Source organism: Megascapheus bottae, chromosome 15 (genome assembly GCF_031878675.1).
Source record: "Megascapheus bottae isolate mThoBot1 chromosome 15, mThoBot2.hap1, whole genome shotgun sequence".
NCBI classification, from domain to species: Eukaryota; Metazoa; Chordata; class Mammalia; order Rodentia; family Geomyidae; genus Megascapheus; species Megascapheus bottae.
In genome coordinates, this window is record NC_143523.1 from 23082901 (window position 1) to 23105861 (window position 22961).

Here is a 22961-nt window from a genome sequence, read left to right on the forward strand (position 1 = left end):
ATTTTATCCTACAAATACCAGTTATTAGTACAAATAGTACAAATTCTTACTGAGAAATTGCAGGACAAAGGGGAGATGGTTGTATATCCCCCCCTTGAATTGAAAATGATTCAAAGGAGAGGAAAACTCCTGGATATTTGTAAGTCTTTGCAGCAGTAATGAACCTAGTAATGAACCTTTATGGACTACTGGAGATAAATAGAAGTCAACTCTCTCGGAATTAACTAGGGATTACTGTAAATCAAAAATGCTAATCTTGACATTTAAACAACTTAAGCTTTTATTAATTAAAATTACTTAAAAACTTTACACCAGGAGCTGGGAATTTGGCCTAGGTAGAATGCTTCTCTAGCATGCACGAAGACCTAGGTTTGATTCCTCAGTTCCACATACATAGAAAAATCCAGCAGTGGTGCTGTGGCTCAAGTGGTAGGGTTCTATCCTTGAGAAAACCCAAGGATAGTGCTCAGACCCTGAGCTCAAACTCAGGACTGGCAAAACAAAACAAAACAAAGCAAAAAACAACAACAAAAAACACAACAAAAAAACTTTACATCAAAAACACAATAAAACCACACATGCACATAGCAGGCACATCAATAAGGATCTCCAAAAAGTTGAGAATACTGACAAAACCTAAATTATCTAATCAACTAAAAGTTTGCCTTAACCTAAGGATCTTTTTCATAACTGAATCTTGGTAAGAACGCTATGCCTGATATTAGTTTAAATTGCCCTATTTCCATCCCCTCTACCTCTTTTCCATCCTCCCACCTTAGCTACTGTAGCCTAGATAAACAACAACCATAAACTCATGGTTGGCCATGAATACTAACAGTCTAACAGCCACCTAATAGGATAGTCTCACAACTTCCCAAAAGCTCTGTGCCAGGAAAACTGCTATGACTGTATCTGCCTGGAATTCCCTGAAAACCTCCATCCACAAGGCATGCCTTTATTTCACCTAAGTCAGAGCTAGCTCAGTCAGCGGCTATTAACTGTCAACATCACAGCTGATCACAGGTGATCACAGTTATGGCAAATAAGATGACAGAAACAAATAAGCAAACTGGGAGCTAGGTGCTGGTGGCCTATGCTTGTAATCCTAGCTATTTAGGAGGCTGAGATCTGAGGATCACAGTTCAAAGCCAGCCCAAGCAGGAAAGTCCATGAGCCCTCCCCCCTTCTCTCTTTCTGCCAGTCCTGGGGCTTGAACTCAGGGCCTTGGCACTGTCCTTGGACACTTTTTTGCTCAAGCTAGTGCTCTGCCACTTGAGCCACAGTGCCACTTCCTGCTTTTCTATATGGTACCGAGGAGTCAAACCCAGAGCTTCCGGAATGCTAGGCATGCACTCTACCACTAGACCACATTCCAGGCCCAGTCTGTGAGACTCGTAATTCCAATTAACCACCAGAAAACCGGAAGTGGCACTGTGGTTCAAAGTGGTAGAGTACTAGCCTTGAGCAAAGGAACTCAGGGCCAGTGCCCATGGCTCAAAAGCAAAACAACAACAAAAACCCCAAAACAAACAACCAAAAAACCTTGGGGAATGTGATGCCCACAGAGATCTCTCTTAGCTCCGATATTTTCCTGGCTTCCAGGAATATATCAACTGATTAATTGAAGGAACTAAGTATTCTTCCAATGTTTTCACTAGTTTGTGTAAATTACCATGAAAACAATTGGATTATATTGCTATTGTTTTGCTTTCTCTATGGGTTGTAAATTATTTTGGAGCAAGGGTGCTACATTTATGTGTAGGCTGTGCACATGTCCGAGGAAGAGTGTAGAAGGCCCTCATCTTACCTCTGGCTGACACTCTGGTAGCAGGAAACAAAGTCTAAGGCTGTTGAACATACCCCCAACCCTCACCCCCACCCCAACTCTCCCCACACACAATGTGCCTCTGATCCTCTGAGCAAGGCAGAGTTTTTCTAGTGCCAAATATTTCTTGGAAATCTCTGTCTAATCATTCGCTGACCATTACATTAACTAACCAGAGGCTTCAATGGCCACATATGACAAAAAAAAAAAAAACACAGACTTCTGATTATTTACAGAAACACAGAACTAAATTCACTCCTAAATCTAGTTCATTAGAAACAAATAGTTCAGGAGGTAGATACCAGTTTCTACAATTCTCCAAATGTTAGCCTGTTTCACCTCCTCTTATATACCTGTGGCCTCTTGTTCAGGACTCAAATTTTTCATGAAAAGCTTCTGATTCTTAGCAAACACTCCTTTATTGGCCATCAAAGTGCTATAAGATCCTTTTTCCAAGATGGTACCATTTTCTAGAACCACAATCTCATCCACTTGGGGAAGAAAGTGAATGCCATGTGTAACCAGGAGTCGAGTCTGTAAAAATAACATTAAGTTGTTTTGATTATTCTGTGTACTATCTTCCCAAGATACCTCTAAAAAGGCAAAAACAGACATGTCAATTTATACTGGGGCTTTCCTTCAAAATGTGGCCCACATTACTTCTTTTATTATTCCACTTCTTTCCTTTCCAACACCGTGTGTGTGTGTGTGTGTGTGTGTGTGTGTGTGTGTGTGTGTGTGTGCCACAGCACAACTTCTGACCTTTTCTGAGTAGTTTATTGGTGATAAGAATCTCACTGACTTTCCTGTCTGGAATGGCTTTGAACTGCGACCCTCAGATCTCAGCCTCCTGGGTAGCTAGAATTACAGGTGTGAGCCATCAGTGCCTGGCTTCAGCACCTCCTTTTAAAACATTATCCATAGATTTACTCAGTTATGTTCCAACAAGGACAATGAGGTTTTATCCTATACACATTAATCTTCATGTCCCTGTTTTAGTAAAAGGTTGAGCTAAGGAAAGACGCTGGAGATCAATCCTAATCATTATCAAAAGCTAACTACCTGGGGCCAGGAGTTTAACCTAGTGGTAAAGTGCTTGCTTAGCATGCACAAACACCCAAGTTCGATTCCTTGGTACCACATATGAAGAAAAAAGCCAGAAATGGTGCTGTGGCTCAAGTGGTAGAGCTCTAGCCTTGAGAGAGCCCAAGGACAGTGCCCAGACTGAGTTCAAGGCCCAAGACTGGCCAAAAAAAAAAAAGCTAACTGGTTAATTGCTCCTTTTCACTTACTAGACTTTTACTTACCAGATAACCAACTGTACTAAAACTAACTGCTCAGGAGTTTACAGGCTGTCAGAGACACTGTGAAACAAGAAATTTTATTTTTAATCCAGGCTTCCCTAGTGTTAGAGACCTGGCATTTCTTGTATTCCTGTTTATTGTACAGACTATCTACACTGAAGCAACTGTAATGTATGTCTTCCCATTAGATTGCATGATACATGAGAGCAAGAGCCAGTCCTTCAAGGCTGTACCCAGTTTTTGCAACAAACTTGGCTCAACATGGGTATCAGTTCATGAATGAAACCAAGAAAGTCGTAACATAGATGCTGGGAACAATAATAGGAGGGAAAGTGAGTACTGGATAACAAATTAATTTAAGATGGAAACAAAGAGCCTAGGTAGTACAGCAGTCTAGGTCTTGTTAATCAACTAGCATCATTCAAGAAAAAGCTGTGAGAAAAGAAGTGGTGCTGTGGCTCAAGTGGTAGAGTGTAAGCCTTGAACAAAAGAAGCTCAGAGACAGTGCTCAGGCCCTGAGTTCAAGCCCCAGGAGTGGTAAAAAAAAATATTGCAGGCTAGCAGCAAGGCACATGGATGTAATTTCAGCTAGTCAGATGGTAGAGATGAGGAGGATTGTAGTTCAAGGCCAACTTAGTTATTACTACCAACAAATTAGTGATATCCATCTCAACAAACTGGGTATTGTGGGAACCAAATCTGATCTCAGATATGTGGGAAACATCAGGAGGATGTCTGTGGTTCAAGGCTGGCCTGGGCAAAAAGCAGAAAACTATCACTAAAGCAAAAAGCGCTAAAGGATATAGCTTGAGTTGTTGAGGGTTTGCTTTGCAAATGCAAGGCTTTTAAGAAAAAAAAGAGAGAAGCAAAGAAAAATAGAGAAAGGAAGTGGCGCTGTAGCTCAAGTGGTAGAGCACTAGCCTTGAGCTGAAGAGCTCAGGAACAATGCCCAGGCCCAAAATTCAAGTCCCACAACTGACCAAAAAAAAAAAAAAAAGAAAGAAAGAAAGAAAGAAAAAGAAAAATAGAGAAAAGGAAAATGTAAAGGCAACATCATCAGCACTTGCTCAAAGGTACTCTTTAATCCTAATCCATCACTGTAAGAGCCACAAAGTATCCAGTTACAGACTAAGCCATGACCTCAAGATGGGAGCCTTTGTAGGAAGGCTCCAAGGGAAACAACCGGACATTGTATTTCCTCAGGGTCCAGGGAAAGAGGAAAATAAGAACATCTGCATCAGGATGACACGTGTTTTATAACTGCTCAGGGAGATGGGTGTGAGTCCTACCTCCTTGCCCTCATGGGAGGGACAGTGATGAAGGCAGCTTCATCACTGAAGGATTTCTCACCTTGCCATGCAAAAGGCCATGGGGACCCAAGACCTTATTGAAAATGTGTTTTCCGACATGAGCATCCACAGCTGACAGAGGATCATCGAGAATATAGATGTCTGCATTTTGGTAGACAGCTCTGGCCAGGCTGACCCGTTGCTTCTGACCACCACTGAGATTTATACCCTGAAGAAGAAAATAATTTCTATTAAACAATATCCCTGAAACCACCTTCAAAGTTTAGTAAGGAAGAGTAACAGGAATAAATGTGCATTGATAAAGTATCAGGGAATTTTTTTTAAAATTTATTTATTTTGCCAGTCCTGGGCCTTGAACACAGGGCTTGAGCACTGTCCTTGGACATTTTTCTCAGGGCTAGCGTTCTACCATTTGAGCCACAGCACCACTTCCTGCTTTTTCTATGTATGTGGTACTGAGGAATTGAACCCGGGTCTTTGTGCATGCTAGGCAAGCACTCTACCACTAGGCCAAACTCTCAGCCCAAGGAATTTTTTAAAATGTCATGAATTTTTTTATATCAGTAAATAACTTAGATTCAAATGAGTAACTTTAAGCCTAATAATATAAGTCATGCCCAACTTAATCATTTTCTATTATATCATTCACTTAGCTAATATGCTTCCCTCTCCATGAGGGTGTAAGAGCTGTTTTCTCTATTTTGCAGTTAAACTGGTGTCTGTCACATAGTACTTGTTCATGTAGGCTGAATGAATGGATAAAATCTCTTTAGAAGTGTATCTTCATTGGTCTTCTAGTATCTCAAGATCCTTATATCCTAAATATTGTTACATTGTTTTGGGTTTTGTTTTTTTTTGGTCAGTGTGGGGCTTGAAGTCTGGGCCTGGGTGTTGTCCCTGAGCTCTTCAGCTCAAGGCTTGGTTTTTAATACTGAGGAAGAATGAAATTCTTGTAAACATGTATATTAATCAGAAATTTCTAAGTGAACAGCGCTATAATTACATAATGATGCAATGTAGTTATTAACAATCTATTTTTAAGAAGGTATTTAAGAACACAAGTCAACCTTGGGCCAGTGACAAGCCTATTAGGTTCTTTGCTATTACCTCTCGTTCCAGTTACAATTCCTGTATTTTTTTTTTCAGGTACATAATTACAAAATTTTGAGTTATTTTCAAAGACTATCATAGCCAGTACAAACACTCTTTTTTTTTTTTTTTTGCCAGTCCTGGGGACTAAACTCAGGGCCTGAGCACTGTTGTTGGGCATTCTCAAGTCTAGAGCTCAACCACAGTACCATTTCCAGCCTTTTCTATGTATGTGATACTGAGGAATCGAATCCAGGTCTTTGTGCATGCTAGGCAAGCACTCTACCACTAGGCCAAAATCCCAGCCCTTCAACACCCTTTTGTGTCCCAAGTACCTTTTCTCCAATCTCAGCCATGTCTCCTCCAGGCAGTATTTCCAAGTCTGGGAGGAGAGCACAGGCCTCCAGAACTTGATTGTATTTCTGTTCATTGAACTCAGATCCAAAAAGGATGTTGTCCTTTATGGTACCATTCTGAATCCAGGATTGCTGAGGGACATAAGCCATAGTGCCCTAGATGGGAAAGGATCATACCATATTAACTGTGGGACCTCTAGAAATGCAGGGTGATGCATAAGATGGCAGAAATAGGGAGGGACAAATAGATCTTCGATTTAAGGAGCTATGTGTTATATATTACCCAAGCATCTGATATTTCTTAATTTGCTTATTAATTAACCACGATGAGTCAGTGTCCATCCACCATTACTATCCCCGTCCCCACTTTCCTCATTTTCTTGCCATGATCCTGAAAATCAGAAGGTGAATGTGCACAGTGCTTCTAGATGACATTTTCAGTTAAACTCACTGTGATTACTACAGAGCCAACACACAGAATATGATATAAATCACTAAGTAGCAAATTCTAGGAGGTTGGAATCAAAATACCAAGATGTATGCAAATCAATTGGAGAGAGAGAGGGAGAGAGAGAGGTAGGGAGAAAGAGAGGGAGAGAGGGAGAGAGAGAGAGAGAGAGAGAGAGAGAGAGAGAGAGAGAGAGAGAGAGAGAGAGAGAGAGAGAGAGAGAGAGAGAGAGACTGCTATATACATGTATTTAAGAAAGAACTCAAAGCTGGGTACTAGTGGCTCATGCCTGTAATCCTAGCTACTCAGGAGGCTGAGATCTGAGAACTTCCGTTTTAAAGCCAGCCCAGACAAGAAAGTTCATGAGGCTCTGTTCTACAATTAACCACCAGAAAACCAGAAGTGGAGCTGTGGGTCAAAGAAGTGATAGAGCACTAGCCTTGAGCAAAAGAGCTCAGGCCCAATCCCTAAGTTTAAGCCCCATAACCAACAACAACCAACAAAGAGAGAGAGAGAGAGAGAGAGAGAGAGAGAGAGAGAGAGAGAGAGAGAGAGAGAGAGAGAGAGAAACTCAGTTATGAGTTGGCATTAGAAAGCTTCCCAAAATGAGTGTGTCACTATGGATTTCACAGTTTTTCGTGAAGAATCCTAGTTCTGTACTTTGAGTCCATGACCTTTTTGTCTCTCCTTTTTTCTTCTCTACTTGTGTTCTGCCACCACTCTAACACCACAACCAGTTGGCCTCAGATGTAATAATTCCTAATGAATCAGCATTTAGAATAGTCACCAAATCCCAAGCATGAGAAAAGCTTCCACTCCCCCCAGCTCCGCACTCCCAGCCTTTCCTCTCTCTCCACCTTTAAAACAAACAAGACCTAAAAGAGAAATTACAATCATTTGTCAGATACCTGGAACAGCTCCTTAAAAATTAGCAAATAGTGAAGAAGACAATTACAGTGTGGAAGAGATGTTTCTTACAATTTTGTTGATAAAATCAAGAAAAGTAAAACAAGGCAACCGTTTTCATCTTTAAAAAGACAGCTCAAGTGGCAAAGTATGTGTTGAACAAGCACAAGGTCAAACCCCAGTACTGCCAAAAGAAAGTCTTAGCAGTTTACAAATTATATATATATATATAATTTTATTATATTTTATTTTTGCCAGTCCTGAACTTGAGTTCAGGGCCTGAGCACTGTCCTTGGGTTTTCTCAAGACCAGAACCCTACTACTTGAGCCACAGCACCACTTCTGGCTTTTTCTATGTATGTGGTACTAAGGAATTGAACCTGGGTCTTCATGTATGCTAGGAAAAAACTCTACCATTAGGCCAAACTCCTGGTCAAATGCCTTTTTTTTTTTTTTGGTGGGTCATGGGGCTTGAACTCTGGGCCTAGGCATTGTCCCTGAGTTTTTCAGCTCAAGGCTACTGCCCTACCCTTGAACTTCAGTCCCACTTCCCTTTTTCTAGTGATTAATTGGAGATAAGAGTCTTATGGCTTTTTATCCTTCTTTCTTTTTTATTTTTTCTTTCTTCCTTTTTTTTTTTTTTTTTTGCCAGTCCTGGGCTTTTAATTCAGGGCCTGAGCACTGTCCTTGGGCTTTCTCAAGAACAGAGCTCTACCACTTGAGCCACAACATCATTTCCAGCATTTTCTATATACATGGTACCAAGGAATCAAACCTGGGTCATTGTGCATGCTAAGCAAGCAGTCTACCATTAGACCAAACTCCCGGTCTCCCCCCGCTTTTTTTTTTAAGCTGAAAATCAAGCTGGGAATGTGGCTTTGTGGTAGAATGCTTCCCTAGCATGCATGAATCCTGAATTCAATTCCTGGGTACTACATGCAAAGAAGAAGCTAGAAGTAGCGCTGTGGCTCAAGTGGTAGAGCACTAGCCTTAAGAAAAAGAAGCTCAGAGAGTGCCTAGGCTGAGTTCAAGTCCCAGGAATACCCCCCCACCCCCAAAAAAAGAAAATCTATAGACTTTCCTCTTTTAGTACAAGCACTGGCTGAATTAACCACTCAAAAATACCTATAATTTCCTCTAAATTTGTCTGGAGACCAGAATGATGAATATGCCATGAAGCCTTTTCCTCTGTTAACAAGCAAGTGTTTCATAAAGAAATCAACATCTTAGATCAGGCTTTTGTATTAGAAGTCTAGCTCTTAAAGGAGGAGGTAAGAAACCTAGACCTACTTGCAAATACCACTGTTCAATTTGTTGCACCACTGCTGTTATTGTTATAACTATTGTTATGGTTGGTACTATTTTTGTTGGTACTCTGATTACAAGGGCTTTTTTCTTTGGTTGGTTTCTGTGTGTGAATGCCAGATCTGTAGCTTGAACTCAGGGCCTGGGCACTGTCCCTGAGCTTTTCTTGCTCAAGGCTAGCTCTCACTTGAGCCATAATTCCACTTCTAAATTTTTGGTGGTTAAGCAGAGATAAGTCTCATGAACTTTCCTACTCAGGCTGGCTTTTAACCTCAATCCTCAGATCTCAGTCTCCTTAGTAGCCAGGATTACAGGGGTAAGCCACTGGTCACCAACAAAAGTTAAGTTTTTACAATTTAAGTTGTTACAATATTATTATTATAGAATATAAAGTTTCTATAAACCATAAATAGATTTGGCAGCAAAGCCTATACTTTGAAAATGACACCTGTAGTTAATACTTTCCACATTTTAGTATACATATAGGAATTATCTAGGTGGTAGAGCACTAGCCTTGAGCTGAAGAGCTCAGGGACAGTGCCCAGGCCGGGAGTTCAAGCCCCATGACTGACAAAAAAAAAAAAAGAATCATCTAGAAAGCTTAATAAAATCCATATTCTCAGTTCCCACTCACAAAGTCTGACTCTTCAAGTTTAGGGCCTATCTGACTTAATGGGATGGGGTAGAGAAGCTATAGGTCACAAAGCTACCAGATATCTTCAAGGCCTTATCTACCAGTACTTTGTCCCAAATGAGGAAACGGCACTAAGTGGTCCATATTTGAGGGTCAGAGTCTTATTGGCATTCCCTCTTACCTTAATAGTGATGTGTCCACGGACATGTTCCATTTCTCCCAGCATGGCTGACATCAAGGAAGATTTCCCAGAGCCCACAATGCCCACCACAGCCACCAACTGGCCTGGCATGATGTCCAGGTTCACACTGAAAGACAGATATGTTTGTGAAAGAAATAGGGGTAGAGTATTCAAGAGTAATTCAAGCCACTTCTCTGATTTTCTGAGAGAACAGGGTATGCTGGTTGTGGAAGAAAGAAAGACACAGCCTGCTCAGGCTCTGAGTGTGCTCTGTGATGTGCTAAGAGGATGTGTGGGTGAATGGTTACACACAGTATTCAGGAAGCATACTGTATGCAGCAGCATGGCAAGAGAACCCTGGCCAGTGAGATGGGGCATAGGGATGGGTTATTTTGATGCAAAACTCTAGATCCGAAACTGCATCTAAGAGAGGCAGCTTTCATTGTTCAGTCTTGGGAGAAAAGCCAATGAATACATTTAGTGAATCAATTGTTTAGTGAAGAGTTGTAGACTGGTTCTATGACTTGAAGTAGAAGAGAAGATTCACAGACACATCATGAAGGAAGGAGGCTCAGATCTTTGCTCTCAGTTCATCCTTCTGGAATCTAGCTTGTACATGCATGCATGGGTGTGCATGTACACTCGCCTCCCCCTCCCCTCCCCGACACACAGAGTTTGTTTTCCCAGGTGTTCTTTTACAAGGAATCTCTCAGAAAACTACCAGCAAAGAAAATTCTAAAGAAGAGCAAGATGAGCCGGGCATGGTGGCTCACATCTCCTAGCTACTCAGGAGGCTGAGGTTTGAGGATCACTGTTCAAAGCCAACCCAGGCACTAAAGTCTGGAAGACTTTTATCTCCAATTGATTACCAGAGAACCAGAAATGGTGCTGTTGCTCAAGGGGTAGGGTGGTAACTTTGAGCTGTGGAGCCCAGGGACAGTGCTCAGGCCCAGAGTTCAAGCCCTACGATGGACCAAAAAAAAAAAAAAAAGAACAAGATGTTATGACAGCAACTCACTCTCGGACTGTGGCTTCCAAGTTTTGGTCCCAAGTAAAGGTGGCTTCTGAAAACTGTACTGCTTTGTCTATTGAAAAAAAAAAGGGGTCCTCTTTTAGTTACATGTAGATTGCTACGTGTTATGTGTCAGCCCTTCCTCAACCTGTATATGTCTTTTTTTTCTAGTTCTGGGCTTGAGCTCAGGGCCTGAGCCCTGTCCTTGGATTTTCTCAAAGCTAGCACTCTACCACTTGAACCTCAGCACCATTTCTGGCTTTTTTCTATGTATGTGGTACTGAGGAATTGAACCCAGGTCTGCATGCATGCTAGGCAAGCACTCTACCACTAGACCAAACTCTTGGCCCATACCTGTGCATGTCTTGACTTCCTCTTTGTTTTCCCCCTAAGATCATGTCTGCTTTGTGCTGTTCCTACACTAATGAAAGGTATGAGATGAGAGACTAGAAATAGTCTGTAGAGGAGGTCCTTTTTAATTCAGAACTTCTAAACTAATAGCCAGGATTGCTGCTTTCAGGTGTCTGAAGTATATCCTTCTGTTATCTAATCCATGTATGAATTGTCCCTCCTTATATAAATGCTCCCCACACTGGATTTCGGATCCATTGTTAGCTCTGGCCTGGATACACTCCAGGTCAGAATCAGTAGGTTCCTTCACTCTACCTTTCCATTTCCACAGATTTGGCTCCCTCATTTCTGCTTTTTAGATCCTTTGCCATTTCCCTCTTATACTCAGATAGATGGCACAGCTTTGCTTAGCAGCCTTGCTATGTAATTTTCTCTAGGTGAACACATAACTTAAGCTAAACTTATTAAACAAGTATAGATGCTGCCCATCCCTCCTTTTTTTTGCTGGTCATGGGGCCTGAACTCAGCTTGGGTACTGAGTTCCCGAGCTTCTTGTGCTCAAGGCCACAATAGTACTTATGATTTTTTCTGAGTAGTTTATTAGAGATAAGAGTACAAACTTAAAGACTTTCCTGCTATAGCTGGCTTTGAACCATAATCCTGAGATTTCAAACTCTTAAGTATCTAGGATTACAGGTGTGAGCCACTGGCAGCCAGCTTTACCTCTTGTTTTTTCTTTTTACCATAGCAAAACTCTTGTATATCGAATTTCTTTTTTCTTTTTTTTTTTTCCAGTCCTGGGCTTGGGCTCAGGGCTTGAGCACTGTCCCTGGATTTTCTCATAGGGCTCTACCACTTGAGCCACAGCACCACTTCTGGCTTTTTGCTACGTATGTGGTACTGAGGAATCAAACCCGGGTCTTCATGCATGCTAGGCAAGCACTCTATCACTAGGCCAAACTCCCGGCCCCTCGAATTTCTTACTTTGTCTTTCTTTCTTTCGTTTTCATTCTTTCTTTTTTTTTTTTGGCCAGTCATGGGGCTTGAACTCAGGGCCTAAGCACTGTCCTTGGACTTTTTCCTCAAGGCCAGAGCTCTGCCACTTGAGCCACAGCACCACTTCCAGCGTTTTTTTTTCTCTATGTATGTGGTACCGAGGAATTGAACCCAGGCCTTCATGCATTCTAGGTAAGCACTCTACCACTAGCCCAAACTCCTGGCCCCTCTTTCTTTCTTTCTTTCTTTCTTTCTTTCTTTCTTTCTTTCTTTCTTTCTTTCTTTCTCTCTCTTTCTCTCTCTCTCTTCTTTCTTTCTTTCTTCTTTCTGTCAGTCATAAGGCTTGAACTCAGGGCCTGGGTGCTATCCCTGAGCTCTTTTTGCTAAACACTAGAACTGTACCACTTTGAGCCACTAATTTACTTCCACGTGTGTGTGTGTGTGTGTGTGTGTGTGTGTCTGTATGTGTGTGTGTGTGTATTTTTGGGATGGTTAATTGGAGATAAGAATTTCACAAGGACTTGTCTGCCAGGGCTGGCTTAGAACTTCAATACTCAGATTTCAGACTCTTGAGTAGCTGGGATTACAGGCATGAGTCACCAGTGCCCAGCTCAAATATATCAAAATTCTGATGCCAGCACTATAAATCATTTTAGGAAGCAACTTCCAAATTTGTTTACCAAAATTGGAGACATGTCGAATGGCAGATGTGTCCAAGTCATCTCCCCCAAAGTACTTCTCCAGACGCTCTATGGAAACACTGGCCTAGAGAAGAAAACAAAACATCTCAAGAACAAAAAAAAAACTCCAGTAACAAACACTAGTGGGAGAAGGATTTTTTTCTGTCACCAGCCATGGTTTGCCATTGCCACAGCTGAAACTCTAGACCCCTACCAGGCTCAACCACACAGCCCTGGAAGCCAGCCCAGTCTACATCGAAGGAAATTAAGACACCATTTCAGCTCCTCACAAAACTCAACAAGTTCAACTCTACTGATATTTCTTTTCAGTTTGGGGTTCTATTACCAGGGGCCATGTCATGATTTTTTTTTTGTGGGTCATGGGGCTTGAACTCAGCCTGGGCACTGTCCCTGACCTCTTCAACTCAAGACTATTGCCCTATCCCTGGGCCTGGGCATTGTCCTTGAGCTCTTCAGCTCGAGGCTACCACCATACCCTTGAGTCAAGCCCCACTTCCCATTTTCTAGTGGTTAATTGGAGATAAGAGTCTCAGGTTCTTTTGTGCCCAGGCTGGTTTTGAACCTTGATCCTCATATCCCAGCCTCCTGGTTAGCTAGGATTGCAGGCAAGGGCCACAATGCCCAGTTCATGTCATGACTTTTTATAAGACAAGACTCCACCTTTTACCTACTTTTTTTTTTTTTGGTAGGTCCTGGGGCTTGCTTGACCTTGGCCTGGGTACTGTCCCTGAGCTTTTCAGCTCAAGGCTACCACCCTACTCTTGAGCCAAGCCCCACTTCCTGTTTTCTAGAGATTAATTGGAGATGAAGAGTCCCAGGTCCTTTTGTGCCTGGGCTGGCCTTGAACCTTGACCCTCCGATTTCAGCCTCCTGAATAGCTAGGATTACAGGTGTGAGCCACTGTGCCCAGCTCTCTAAGAGGTTTTTAAGGAGCTTTCTAAAGGGTAGTTTTCACTGGCCTTCCTATCTCCCAGGGAAGCTGTCTTGAGATGGTTTCTTACAGCCAACCAGTTTCTAATGATATATTAGGCTTTCCATCTGTCCCTTCCCTACACTGTAAAACTATTAGCTGTGGAATGAATCAGTTCCTCAGAAACAGAGTGCTATTCTAACACCAGGCTCCTTTTGGTTCAATGTTATACTGTGGAGCCAGGAATGCAGGGAACTGTTACGTTTTCTGACCTTGTTTTTACTATCTATAAAACAAATTATTTAAAATAAGCATATTGTCCTTCCCCTCTTTCTCTTTCTCTCACATTACATTTTCAAAATAATTGTTTTCTCAAAATAATCAGAAATAAAGCCAGGCGTTGGTGGCTCATGCTTGTAATCCTAGCTACTCAGGAAGCTGAAGTCTGAGGATCATGGTTCAAAACCAGCCAGGCAGACAAGTCCAAGAGACTCTTACCTCCAATTAACCACCAAAAAGCTTGCAATGGCACTGTGGCTTAAAGTGGTAGTACATTAGCCTTGAGCACAAAAGCTCAGAGACAGTGCCTAGACAGGCCCTGAGTTCAAGCCCCAGGACTAGCACATGGGATGGGGGTGGGGGGAAGAGAGAGAAAGAAAAAGAGGGAGGAAGAGAAAAAGAGGAAGGAAGGAACAGAAAGAAGGCAATTATTCTGGACTCAAGCTTTTTGCCAGAGCTAAGAAGTAGGCAATGGAATTCCCACATACCTGGAGCAAGGAAGAGATCATCATGGGAAGCATAGACAAGGGAAAGCGCAGGATATTAAAAAGGGTGATGGAGGTGAAGGCCTTTTCTGCATCCAAAATATTGTTGCTATCCACCAGAACATAAACAGAGAATGTGATCACACACACCTACAAAGAGTAAAGTCATGGACAATTTATTACCAATAGGGTCCACATAGCCTTATACTAAGTTTTAGGAACATGATATATCAGGCATTGGAGGCACAATACAGATTTTCCAACCTCCTCTTGTGGCTGATGCTCAAGGTGACAAAGTCAATTAGTGGATTGCTAGAACTACAGTTTAGTTTTTGTGGCTTTTTCCACTACAGATCAACCATCCTTATGATGATAAGAAGTTCTACCATGCAAATTGCAGATACCCTATTCTTGGATACCACATTCATTTTGAACATCCTGAAAGCTTGTTCTTGGCTACTGGATTACTAAACAGTATATGGGAGTAGAACTAGAGTTAGGACCACAAACTGGGAATAATGACATGGGAGTCTGAGAAGTAGGGATAATTGCCCTGGATATTTAGATCGGGCTTACATAATTACCTTAAATAAATACCCTAAATATGAAAGCTGAACCAGATCCCAAAACTACCCAGTGCACTGACTCCTCTGCTACTCACCAGGACTGGAGCTAATTGTAAGAAGAATACCATTATAGTCTGTATCTGACCAAAGGTCAGCAGGTTTTTGAGCTCTTTCTTCCGAATGTTGTTAACCTGGTCTTTGAATGAAGGTTCCCAAGCAAAGTATTTCAGGATCTAAAAGATTAGAAAAGAGAATATCTCATGTTGTTGCCCAGAGAGCGCCCCCAGCAAACCCACTCCAGGATAGGCTTTCCAGTGTCAAGGGATGGTGGACACCAGGCTATCAGGAATAGTTATAGGTATCTTGTCTGTATTTACAACCTACTAAATATAAAACCTTTCACAGACATTATCTTAATATTTTTAGTAATTGTCCTGTTTGACTGGCCAACTGGTATTTCCAGTATGTACTAAAGTCTGGAAAATTTTCGACAAACTAACATGAGTTAGTTATTCTACAACTTGCATAGAATTACTGTCTCTATTTAAACAATGAAGAAATAGGATGAGAGGGCTGGGAGTTTGGCCTAGTGGTAGAGTGCTTGCCTGGCATGCATGAAGACCCAGGTTCGATTCCTTGGCACCACATACATGGAAAAAACTGGAAGTGGTACTGTGGCTCACGTGGTAAAGTGCTAGCCTTGAGAAAATCCAAGGACAGTGCTCAGGCCCTGAGCTCAAGCCCAGGACAAAAGAATGAAAAATAAATAAATAAAAAAAAATGAAAAAGAAAAAAAGATTAAAAAAAAAAGAAATAGGCTGAGAGAATCTAAGTAACTTGCTCCAAATTACCAGGATAACAAGTAGTAGAGCTGAGATTTGAAATCAGATCTTTCCTCTAATTTTCCCCCTTTAAGGAAAAGAGCCAGTAGCTCACACCTGTAATCCTACCTACTCAGGAGGCTGATACCTGACAATTGTGGCTTGAAGCTAGCCATGGTAGGAAAGTCCAGACTCTTATCTTCAATTAATCACCAGACATCTGGAAGTGGCACTGAGGTTCAAATTGGTAGAGTGTTGCCTTTGAGCAAAAAAGCTCAGGGCTGTCCCAAGCTCTAAGTTCAAGCCCCACAACTGCCCAGAAAAATAGAAAAAGAGCTAACTATCCAGAGCTGCAAGTTGAGAAATGGCAAGAAGGTAAAAGGGATCTCTGTTTGACTTTCAAGAAACTTAGGGAAATGTTAAAATCACTTACTAATTTTAGAGAAAAGAACTTATTGATTGCTTCCCCCTCCTCTAAGGGCTTCCCCCCTCCCTGGGGCTTGAATTCAGAGTCTGGGTACTATTCTTGAGCCTTTTTGCTCAAGGGTAGCACTCTACTACTTGAGCTACAGCTCTACTTCTGGATTTTTTTTAATGTTTAATTGGAGATAATCTCACAGACCTTTCTGCTTGGGCTGGCTTTTAACTGTGATCCTCAGATCTCAGCCCCCTGAGTAGCTAGGATTAGAGTTATGAGCCACCACTGGCTAGCTTGGTCACTTTTTAAAGTATCATCATTATTTGAAGGTTTTCAGCAGATTTTTAGATTTAAAATATCCAATAAATGTATATGTGAATTTTTTACACCATTTTTCAAATTAACCAACTATTTTAAAAGAAGAAACTGATGATATCAAAGAGTAGTTGTTGAGGCTGGGAGTGTGACCTAGTAGTGGAGTGCTTGCCTAGCACGCATGAAGCTTTGGGTTCTATTGCTTGGTACCACATACACAGAAAAAGCCAGAAGTGATGCTGTAGCTCAAGTGGTGGAGTGCTAGCCTTGAGAAAGCACAAGGACAGTGCCCAGGCCCTGAATTCAAGCCCCAGGACTTGAAAAAAAAAAGAGTGGTTATTAATATTTTTGGTGTGACAATGGCATTGTAGTTATGTTATAAATTCAGCCTTTCAGATATTGGATTTGCTTTAAAAGTCTAATAGTTATGAAGTGGACATATAGATGAAACTAGTTAGGCCAGGCTGATAATACCTGGACAGGATAATATATTCATTATAGGACGTTTCTTACTTTTATTTATGTCTAAATTTTTGTTAAAAACAAAAAGAATCAAGATATTTAGAATATATAAATCAAGGTTCAATAGAGGGTTGAGAGGGATAGAAGAGGAAATGAGGGGTTCTTGGGTAGCTGCATCAGGAGTCATATTATACACAGAAGGCCAAGAAGCAGGAATCTCCAACCTCTACTAGGGTTTGTTAAGGCCAGGATATCCACTGCTTCTGACAGTGCACATGGAGGAATGTTTCCACTTGGCTTCTTACCTTGATTCCAACGAGCATCTCATTCATGAGCTTTAAACGTTTGTCTTTATTCTTCATATTTTTTACCTGTCAGAAAAAAGCAAAACAAAACCAAAACAAATTTCCCTGAGAGAGAATTCAAGTTTGTTGTAGATGCTAAGAGTTGGCGGGTCAGAACTCGAGGTGTCCAATGATGGCATTCATTCCTCACCAACTCCTCTCTTTGTCTACTCTGCTCAAGCCAATCTCATCTTTCATTATCTTTGAAGATGTCAAGCTTGCTTTTGCTCTTCAGTCTTTCCCTGACTATACTCTCTTCTTGGGTTGTTCTTTCCTTGCAGCTCCCAAGGCTAACACCTTCACAGACAGGACGTGCCTTCTTCACAGAGGAAGACTGCCAATAAATGCAACCACCTACTCGCTCATTCTCAGTCTTAGGTCCATCTATATAGAATTTCTCATGATCTGCTATTTTTCTTCTTTGCTTATTCCTGCTTCTCCATCCCTAAGAAGAACATAAGAGCCATGAAAACAGCAGCTTTGTCTAATTTATTGCTGTGTTTTCAGAAAAAGATACACAACAAATATCCTAAAAACAATTATTTGCAACTAAATAAAGGCAAAGCAAATCAATAAATATATAGCACATAGCCCACCCAAATTATGAATCCTGGCTGTGCCAAGGATTGTCTGCCTGGAATCCTAGCACTGGCCGTAGCAAAATGATTGCCAGAACTGAAGCTGGAGATCTGGATCACTCATGACTAATCTGTATGGCTGGTTAGTGTTGCTACGATAGATAATCAAGATCAAATAAATAACTATTCCGAGGGTCTCCCACTACAGTAGGTGGAAGAGTATGTACTAGGTTTCTAGGATAGCCCTTTCCCCTACAATCAGGCTTTTTCCTTTAACATGAATGAAGATAGAGCATGAGTGGTTAAAAGGAAAATGAAGAATGTCAGGTATCTTTGGGATGACTGAAAGCCTTCTACCAGCTTTTCCTTGCCTAACCTCCTAAGAATTAGTAGAATAGCAGTTTAGATATTTACAAAAGTGTAGCTTCCCAGGATGTTTCATTACCTGAATATTTCTATTCTTGGTAGCCAGTATTCCATTAAGTGGGATTAGGAGAATCATCATTCCAACACCTGCTAAGACAGAAGGTCCCAACTCTCTCCACAGAAAGAAGATGGCTAAGACAATCTGCAAAACACTTGACCACACCAAGTGCATGTAACTGGTCATATCCAGGAGCTTCTGGGAGTCCACAGACATCAGATTCACTGTTTCTCCAATGGTGTACCGCTTCCTGGCCAAGTTGGATAGGGTCAGTGCCTAAAGATAAAGATAAGGATTTGGGGGCTGGGAGTTTGGCCTAGTGGTTAAAGTGCTTGCCTAGCATGCATGAAGACCCGGGTTTGATTCCTTGGTACCACATACATAGAAAAAAGCCAGAAGTGGTGCTGAGGCTCAAGTGGTAGAGCTCTAGCCTTGAGAAAATCCAAGGACAGTGCTCAGGCCCTGAGTTCAAGCCCAGGACTGGCAAAAAAAAAAAGATAAGGATTTGGACCCATTTGTAAGTCCCAGGATACTGGGGCATAGAGGCAGGACCTCTAGAAGTGACAATGCAATGGAAGGATAAGCTTCAGTTGGTCATAGCTTTTCCAAAACCTGTGACTTCTTGCTTCCAAACATCACACACAGTATTTTCTCATTATTGACAACTCTTTTCTCCTATATGCACCCATCCACACGTTCCTTGTCCCCCCACCACCAAACTCTCATTTATCTTTTAGTTTTTAAATGCAACTTCTGAGAAAACTACCCTCATTCTCAATTTTGGAATAAATAAGTTGTCCTGTTTACACTCATAATATTCTATATTTACTCATTTCATTACCTTTATCACAATGAACAATTATTTTACTGTTTCTCTACTATACTTATACTCTGTGAGGACCAGGATTACATTTGTCCATCTTATTACCTCCATCTGCCTTTGTGTCACTACATGTGGCAATGTACATGCTAAGGGGATTTTCTTGATGATGCTTGACATAGTCTGCTTACCTTCTTATATACAGAAGCCATAATGGTCGTCCGTACACTCAATCCCAGCATGAAACACAATTGAAAATAATACTGAAGGCAGAAAGACTGAATGACACTCACAGCAAACAATATGATTGCAGCAAGATATCCAACCCATGAATACGTGTCTTTGTCACTTACAAAGGCAATGAGAAATCTGTCAAAGCAAAACCAAGTAAGTGATGCTCAATTTTCTCATATAGCCAACTACCCTACTCTTTTTTTATTCTCTCTGTCAGTCACGGGGCTTGAACTCTGGGCCTGGACACTGTTCCTGAGCACTGTTCCTGTGCCACTTGGAGCCACAGTACCACTTCTAGTTTTCTAGTAGTTAACTAGAGATGAGAATCTTATGGCTTTTTGTGCCTGGGCTGGCTTTGAACTGTGATCCTTGGATCTCAGCCTCCTGAGAAGCTAGGATTACAAGTGTGACCCACTGACACCTGGTTTACCCTACTACTACTGCTACTACTACTACTGCTACTACTTCTACTACTACTACTATTATTATTATGCCAGTTCTGGGGCTTGAACTCTGGGCCTGGGCACTGTCCTTGGGCTTTCTCAATGATAATGCTTTATCATTTGAGCCACAGTACCACTTCTGGCTTTTTCTATGCATGTGGTACCAAGGAATCAAACCTAGAGCTTCGTGCATGCTAGGTAAGCACTCTACCACTAGGCCACGCTTCCAGACCCCTACATTTATAAGGAACAAATAGTACCAATGTATTAATGTCTTTGGGAGATTTGTGCTCCAGTCTTTCTAAGATTCTTGGCAAGTTTCTTTTTTTCACGTGGGGCAGCAAGAGTTTAGATGATTGAGCAAGAGCTCACCATGGCTATGATGGTGGATGATAGCCAGGTTTGTGAGACAGGCCTAGAAATCTCAGTACTCAGAGGGCTTACATAGGTGGATTAAGAGTTTGAAGCTAACCCGGGTTATGAAATGAGATTCTATTTCAAAATACAAACAAAAGAATGGATAGTGAAATAAATGTTCTATGTAGCTGCCACTGGAATGCTTTGGTCTTGTCTTGCCCATCCCTTAATAGAAGCAGCTGTGTGACACAGCTATATAGTTCTAGACAATTAGGACATATATCTAAGAAGCATAAATTCAAGGGGCTTAAACGGTAATATTTTATTCCAGATAGAGGAAAGTTGCAAAGCCTTGTTGTGATGAGCCTAAACCTCTGAGGATGGCTTATGACGATAGGGAGGTTAAGTTAGTTACTCTCCTGGGGTATGTTTCCCACCTCTTGAAGGAGGCTCTTATCATAGAAATTCTGTTCAGCCCAAAAGAGGTTTAATGAGCATCTGCTTCTATTAGAGGAGGGACATGGAAAAGAAAGAGGCTAAAGTATGTATCATCTTAGATCTGTAAGGTAGAAGAAAATTAGAAGTATTTTTCAAAGTGGACACTTAATGAAAACTCTTGCCTGTCTATACAAGGGGCAATGAGGAGGGAGGCAAAGGAGGCGCTCAAGGACAAACATGATCTAGGGACTCACTTTTGCAACTGAGGATTCAGAAACAAAAGGATATCGTGCACTAGTTTTGATATGAATGATTTCAGGATCACACCGTGGAAAGTTTTGAAAATGGCCTTAAGAAGCCAGGACTTGGGAAAGTCTTCTGTTTTTTCAGACTTCTTTTTTTTTTTCTTTTTAACTTCTTCCTGGGTACAGAACAAAACAACAACAGTGTCCACAGAGTTGTGTAGCATAAAATTTTGTTCCTACTCTGAACAGCTACAGCATTCCAGAAAGGCTCGTGAGGCCTTGTTGCCTTCTTGTACAGATTTTCATTTTCTTATACTTCCTTGTTGCTGTCCACCCACTTACTCTTCTGTTTTCCTTATAATTGATATCATACTCTGTTGCAGATCAGAAAATAGTCAACCAAGCTAGCAAGAATATGACATAAACCCTGGCACAGCAATACACACTTGTAATACTCAGCACATAGGAGGCTTAAGCAGGACTATAAGTTTGGGGGCGGTCAGTTTTACATGGCAAATTCATAGACTGCTTTGGTAAGACACTACATCAAATAAACCGATGGTTAAGGATGTTTCTCAGCGGTAGTGTACTTGCCTAACACAGGTAAGGTTCTCAGTTGGATGCCTGGTATCTCTCTCTTTCTCTCTTACATGTACACACACACACACACACACACACACACACACACACACACACACACACACAAATATATCACAACAGAGAAGTCTCTGAAGGATCTTGAAGGGAAAGCTGAGAGTAAAAGATATAGATATGGAAAAAATACATTTGAATACCCAAAACTTTTTTTGTTTTTCCATTTTTGTGGTCATTGGAGGATATCCTAAGTTGAACTGTGTCCCTCATCAAAAGGTATGTTGAGTCAGGTGCTGGTGGCAAACACTTGTAATCCTAGCTACTGTGGAGGCTAAGATATGAGGATCATGGTTCAAAGCCAGCTGGGAAAAGAAAGTGCATGTGACTTTTATCTCCAATTAACCACCAGAAAACTGGAAGTGCAGCTGTGGCTTAAAGAGGTAGAGCGTGGCCAAGAGTTTGGCCTAGTGGTAGAGTGCTTGCTTAGCATGCACTAAGACCTGGGTTCAATTCCTTGGTACCACATACACAGAAAAAGCCAGAGGTGGTGCTGTGTGGCTCAAGTGATAGAGCTCTGGCCTTGAGAAAGTCCAAGGACAGTGCTCAGACCCTGAGTTCAAGCCCCAGGATTGGCAAAAAGAAAAAAAATAGGTAGAGCACTAGCCTTGAGCAAAAGAGCTCAGGGATAGTGCTCAGCTCCTGAATTCAAACCCCTGACTGCCACCACTACCACCACCACCAATAACAAAATTGAAGTTCTAACCTTTAGTATCTTGGAATGTGCCCAAGAGAAATTCAGACAAGATCTTTAGGGTAGTTTGTGCTTCAAAATGACCAATGTCCTCATAGAAGAGAAAAAACAGGACCTAGGCGCAATGTCTCATGCCTGTAATCCTAACTACTTAGGAGGCTGAGATCTGAGGATCATGGTTCAAAACAAGCCAAGGCACTACAAAGCCAAGAGACTCTTGTCTCCAGTTAATCACTAGAAAATGGGAAGTGTGGCTGTGGCTCAAGGGTAGGGATGTAGCCTTGAGCTAAAGACCTCAGGGACAAGGCCCAGGCCCAGAGTTCAAGCCCCATGACCCACAAAAAAAAAAAAAAAAGAACAGGAAAAATAGGGAGAAGGTGGCCCATGTGACAGCCCTAACACTGTAATACATGGACCACAAAAATTCATATGCCAGCTTCTTTTTCCTATATTCTGGCATCCTCATGCCCAAATTCTGCTTTGTATTCTCAGATTCCAAGTTTTTCTACTACTGACATCCTCTTATAACTTTTCTTCATGATCCTCCAGAGATCTCCTTCCAGTCCTCTGAACATGCCCTGCATGCTCCCTGTCAGCCTCATACTCCTATGTTCTCTGACTGGAACAGATCCCCCTCTGATTATTTCTTGAATGGATTGTTCTTATGATTGGGTCTCTGTTACACTAGTGTGTGTGTGTGTGTGTGTGTGTGTGTGTGTGTTGGTATTGGGGCTTCAACTCAGGACCTGGGCACTTATGCACTGAGCTTTTGCAGTAAGGGCTAGTATTCTACCACTTTGAGTCACAGCTCCACTTTCAGTTTTCTAGTGGTTAATTGGAGATGAGTCTCATAGACTTCCCTGACTTGGCTGGCTTTGAACCCCAATCTTTAGATCTCAGCCTACTAAGTAGCTCGGGTTATAGGCATGAGTCACTGGGACCTGGCCATACCACCATTTAAAAAAAAAAAAAAAGAAAAAGAATCCTTACCTGTTACTCCATCTTAAGCAGTACTTCATTTTTTTTTTAGGTCCTGGGTCTTGAATTCAGGGCCTGAGT

The 22961-nt window shown here is 41.6% G+C and overlaps 1 protein-coding gene across 1 annotated transcript in view; it reads right to left on the reverse strand.

Moving 5' to 3' along the window:
- Positions 1 to 22961, reverse strand: part of Abcc2 (ATP binding cassette subfamily C member 2) — a 51211-nt gene that overhangs the window by 14514 nt on the left and 13736 nt on the right. Inside the window, exons 8-19 of the mRNA XM_090346088.1 lie at positions 20567 to 20733; positions 19032 to 19209; positions 18042 to 18296; positions 16980 to 17045; positions 14754 to 14891; positions 14096 to 14242; positions 12398 to 12482; positions 10377 to 10443; positions 9359 to 9485; positions 5864 to 6040; positions 4480 to 4647; positions 2179 to 2359 (exon numbers count right to left, since the gene is read on the reverse strand). Of these exons, the coding sequence (XP_090202214.1) occupies positions 2179 to 2359; positions 4480 to 4647; positions 5864 to 6040; positions 9359 to 9485; positions 10377 to 10443; positions 12398 to 12482; positions 14096 to 14242; positions 14754 to 14891; positions 16980 to 17045; positions 18042 to 18296; positions 19032 to 19209; positions 20567 to 20733 (1756 nt within the window). The remainder of the gene's footprint in view (positions 1 to 2178; positions 2360 to 4479; positions 4648 to 5863; positions 6041 to 9358; positions 9486 to 10376; positions 10444 to 12397; positions 12483 to 14095; positions 14243 to 14753; positions 14892 to 16979; positions 17046 to 18041; positions 18297 to 19031; positions 19210 to 20566; positions 20734 to 22961) is intronic.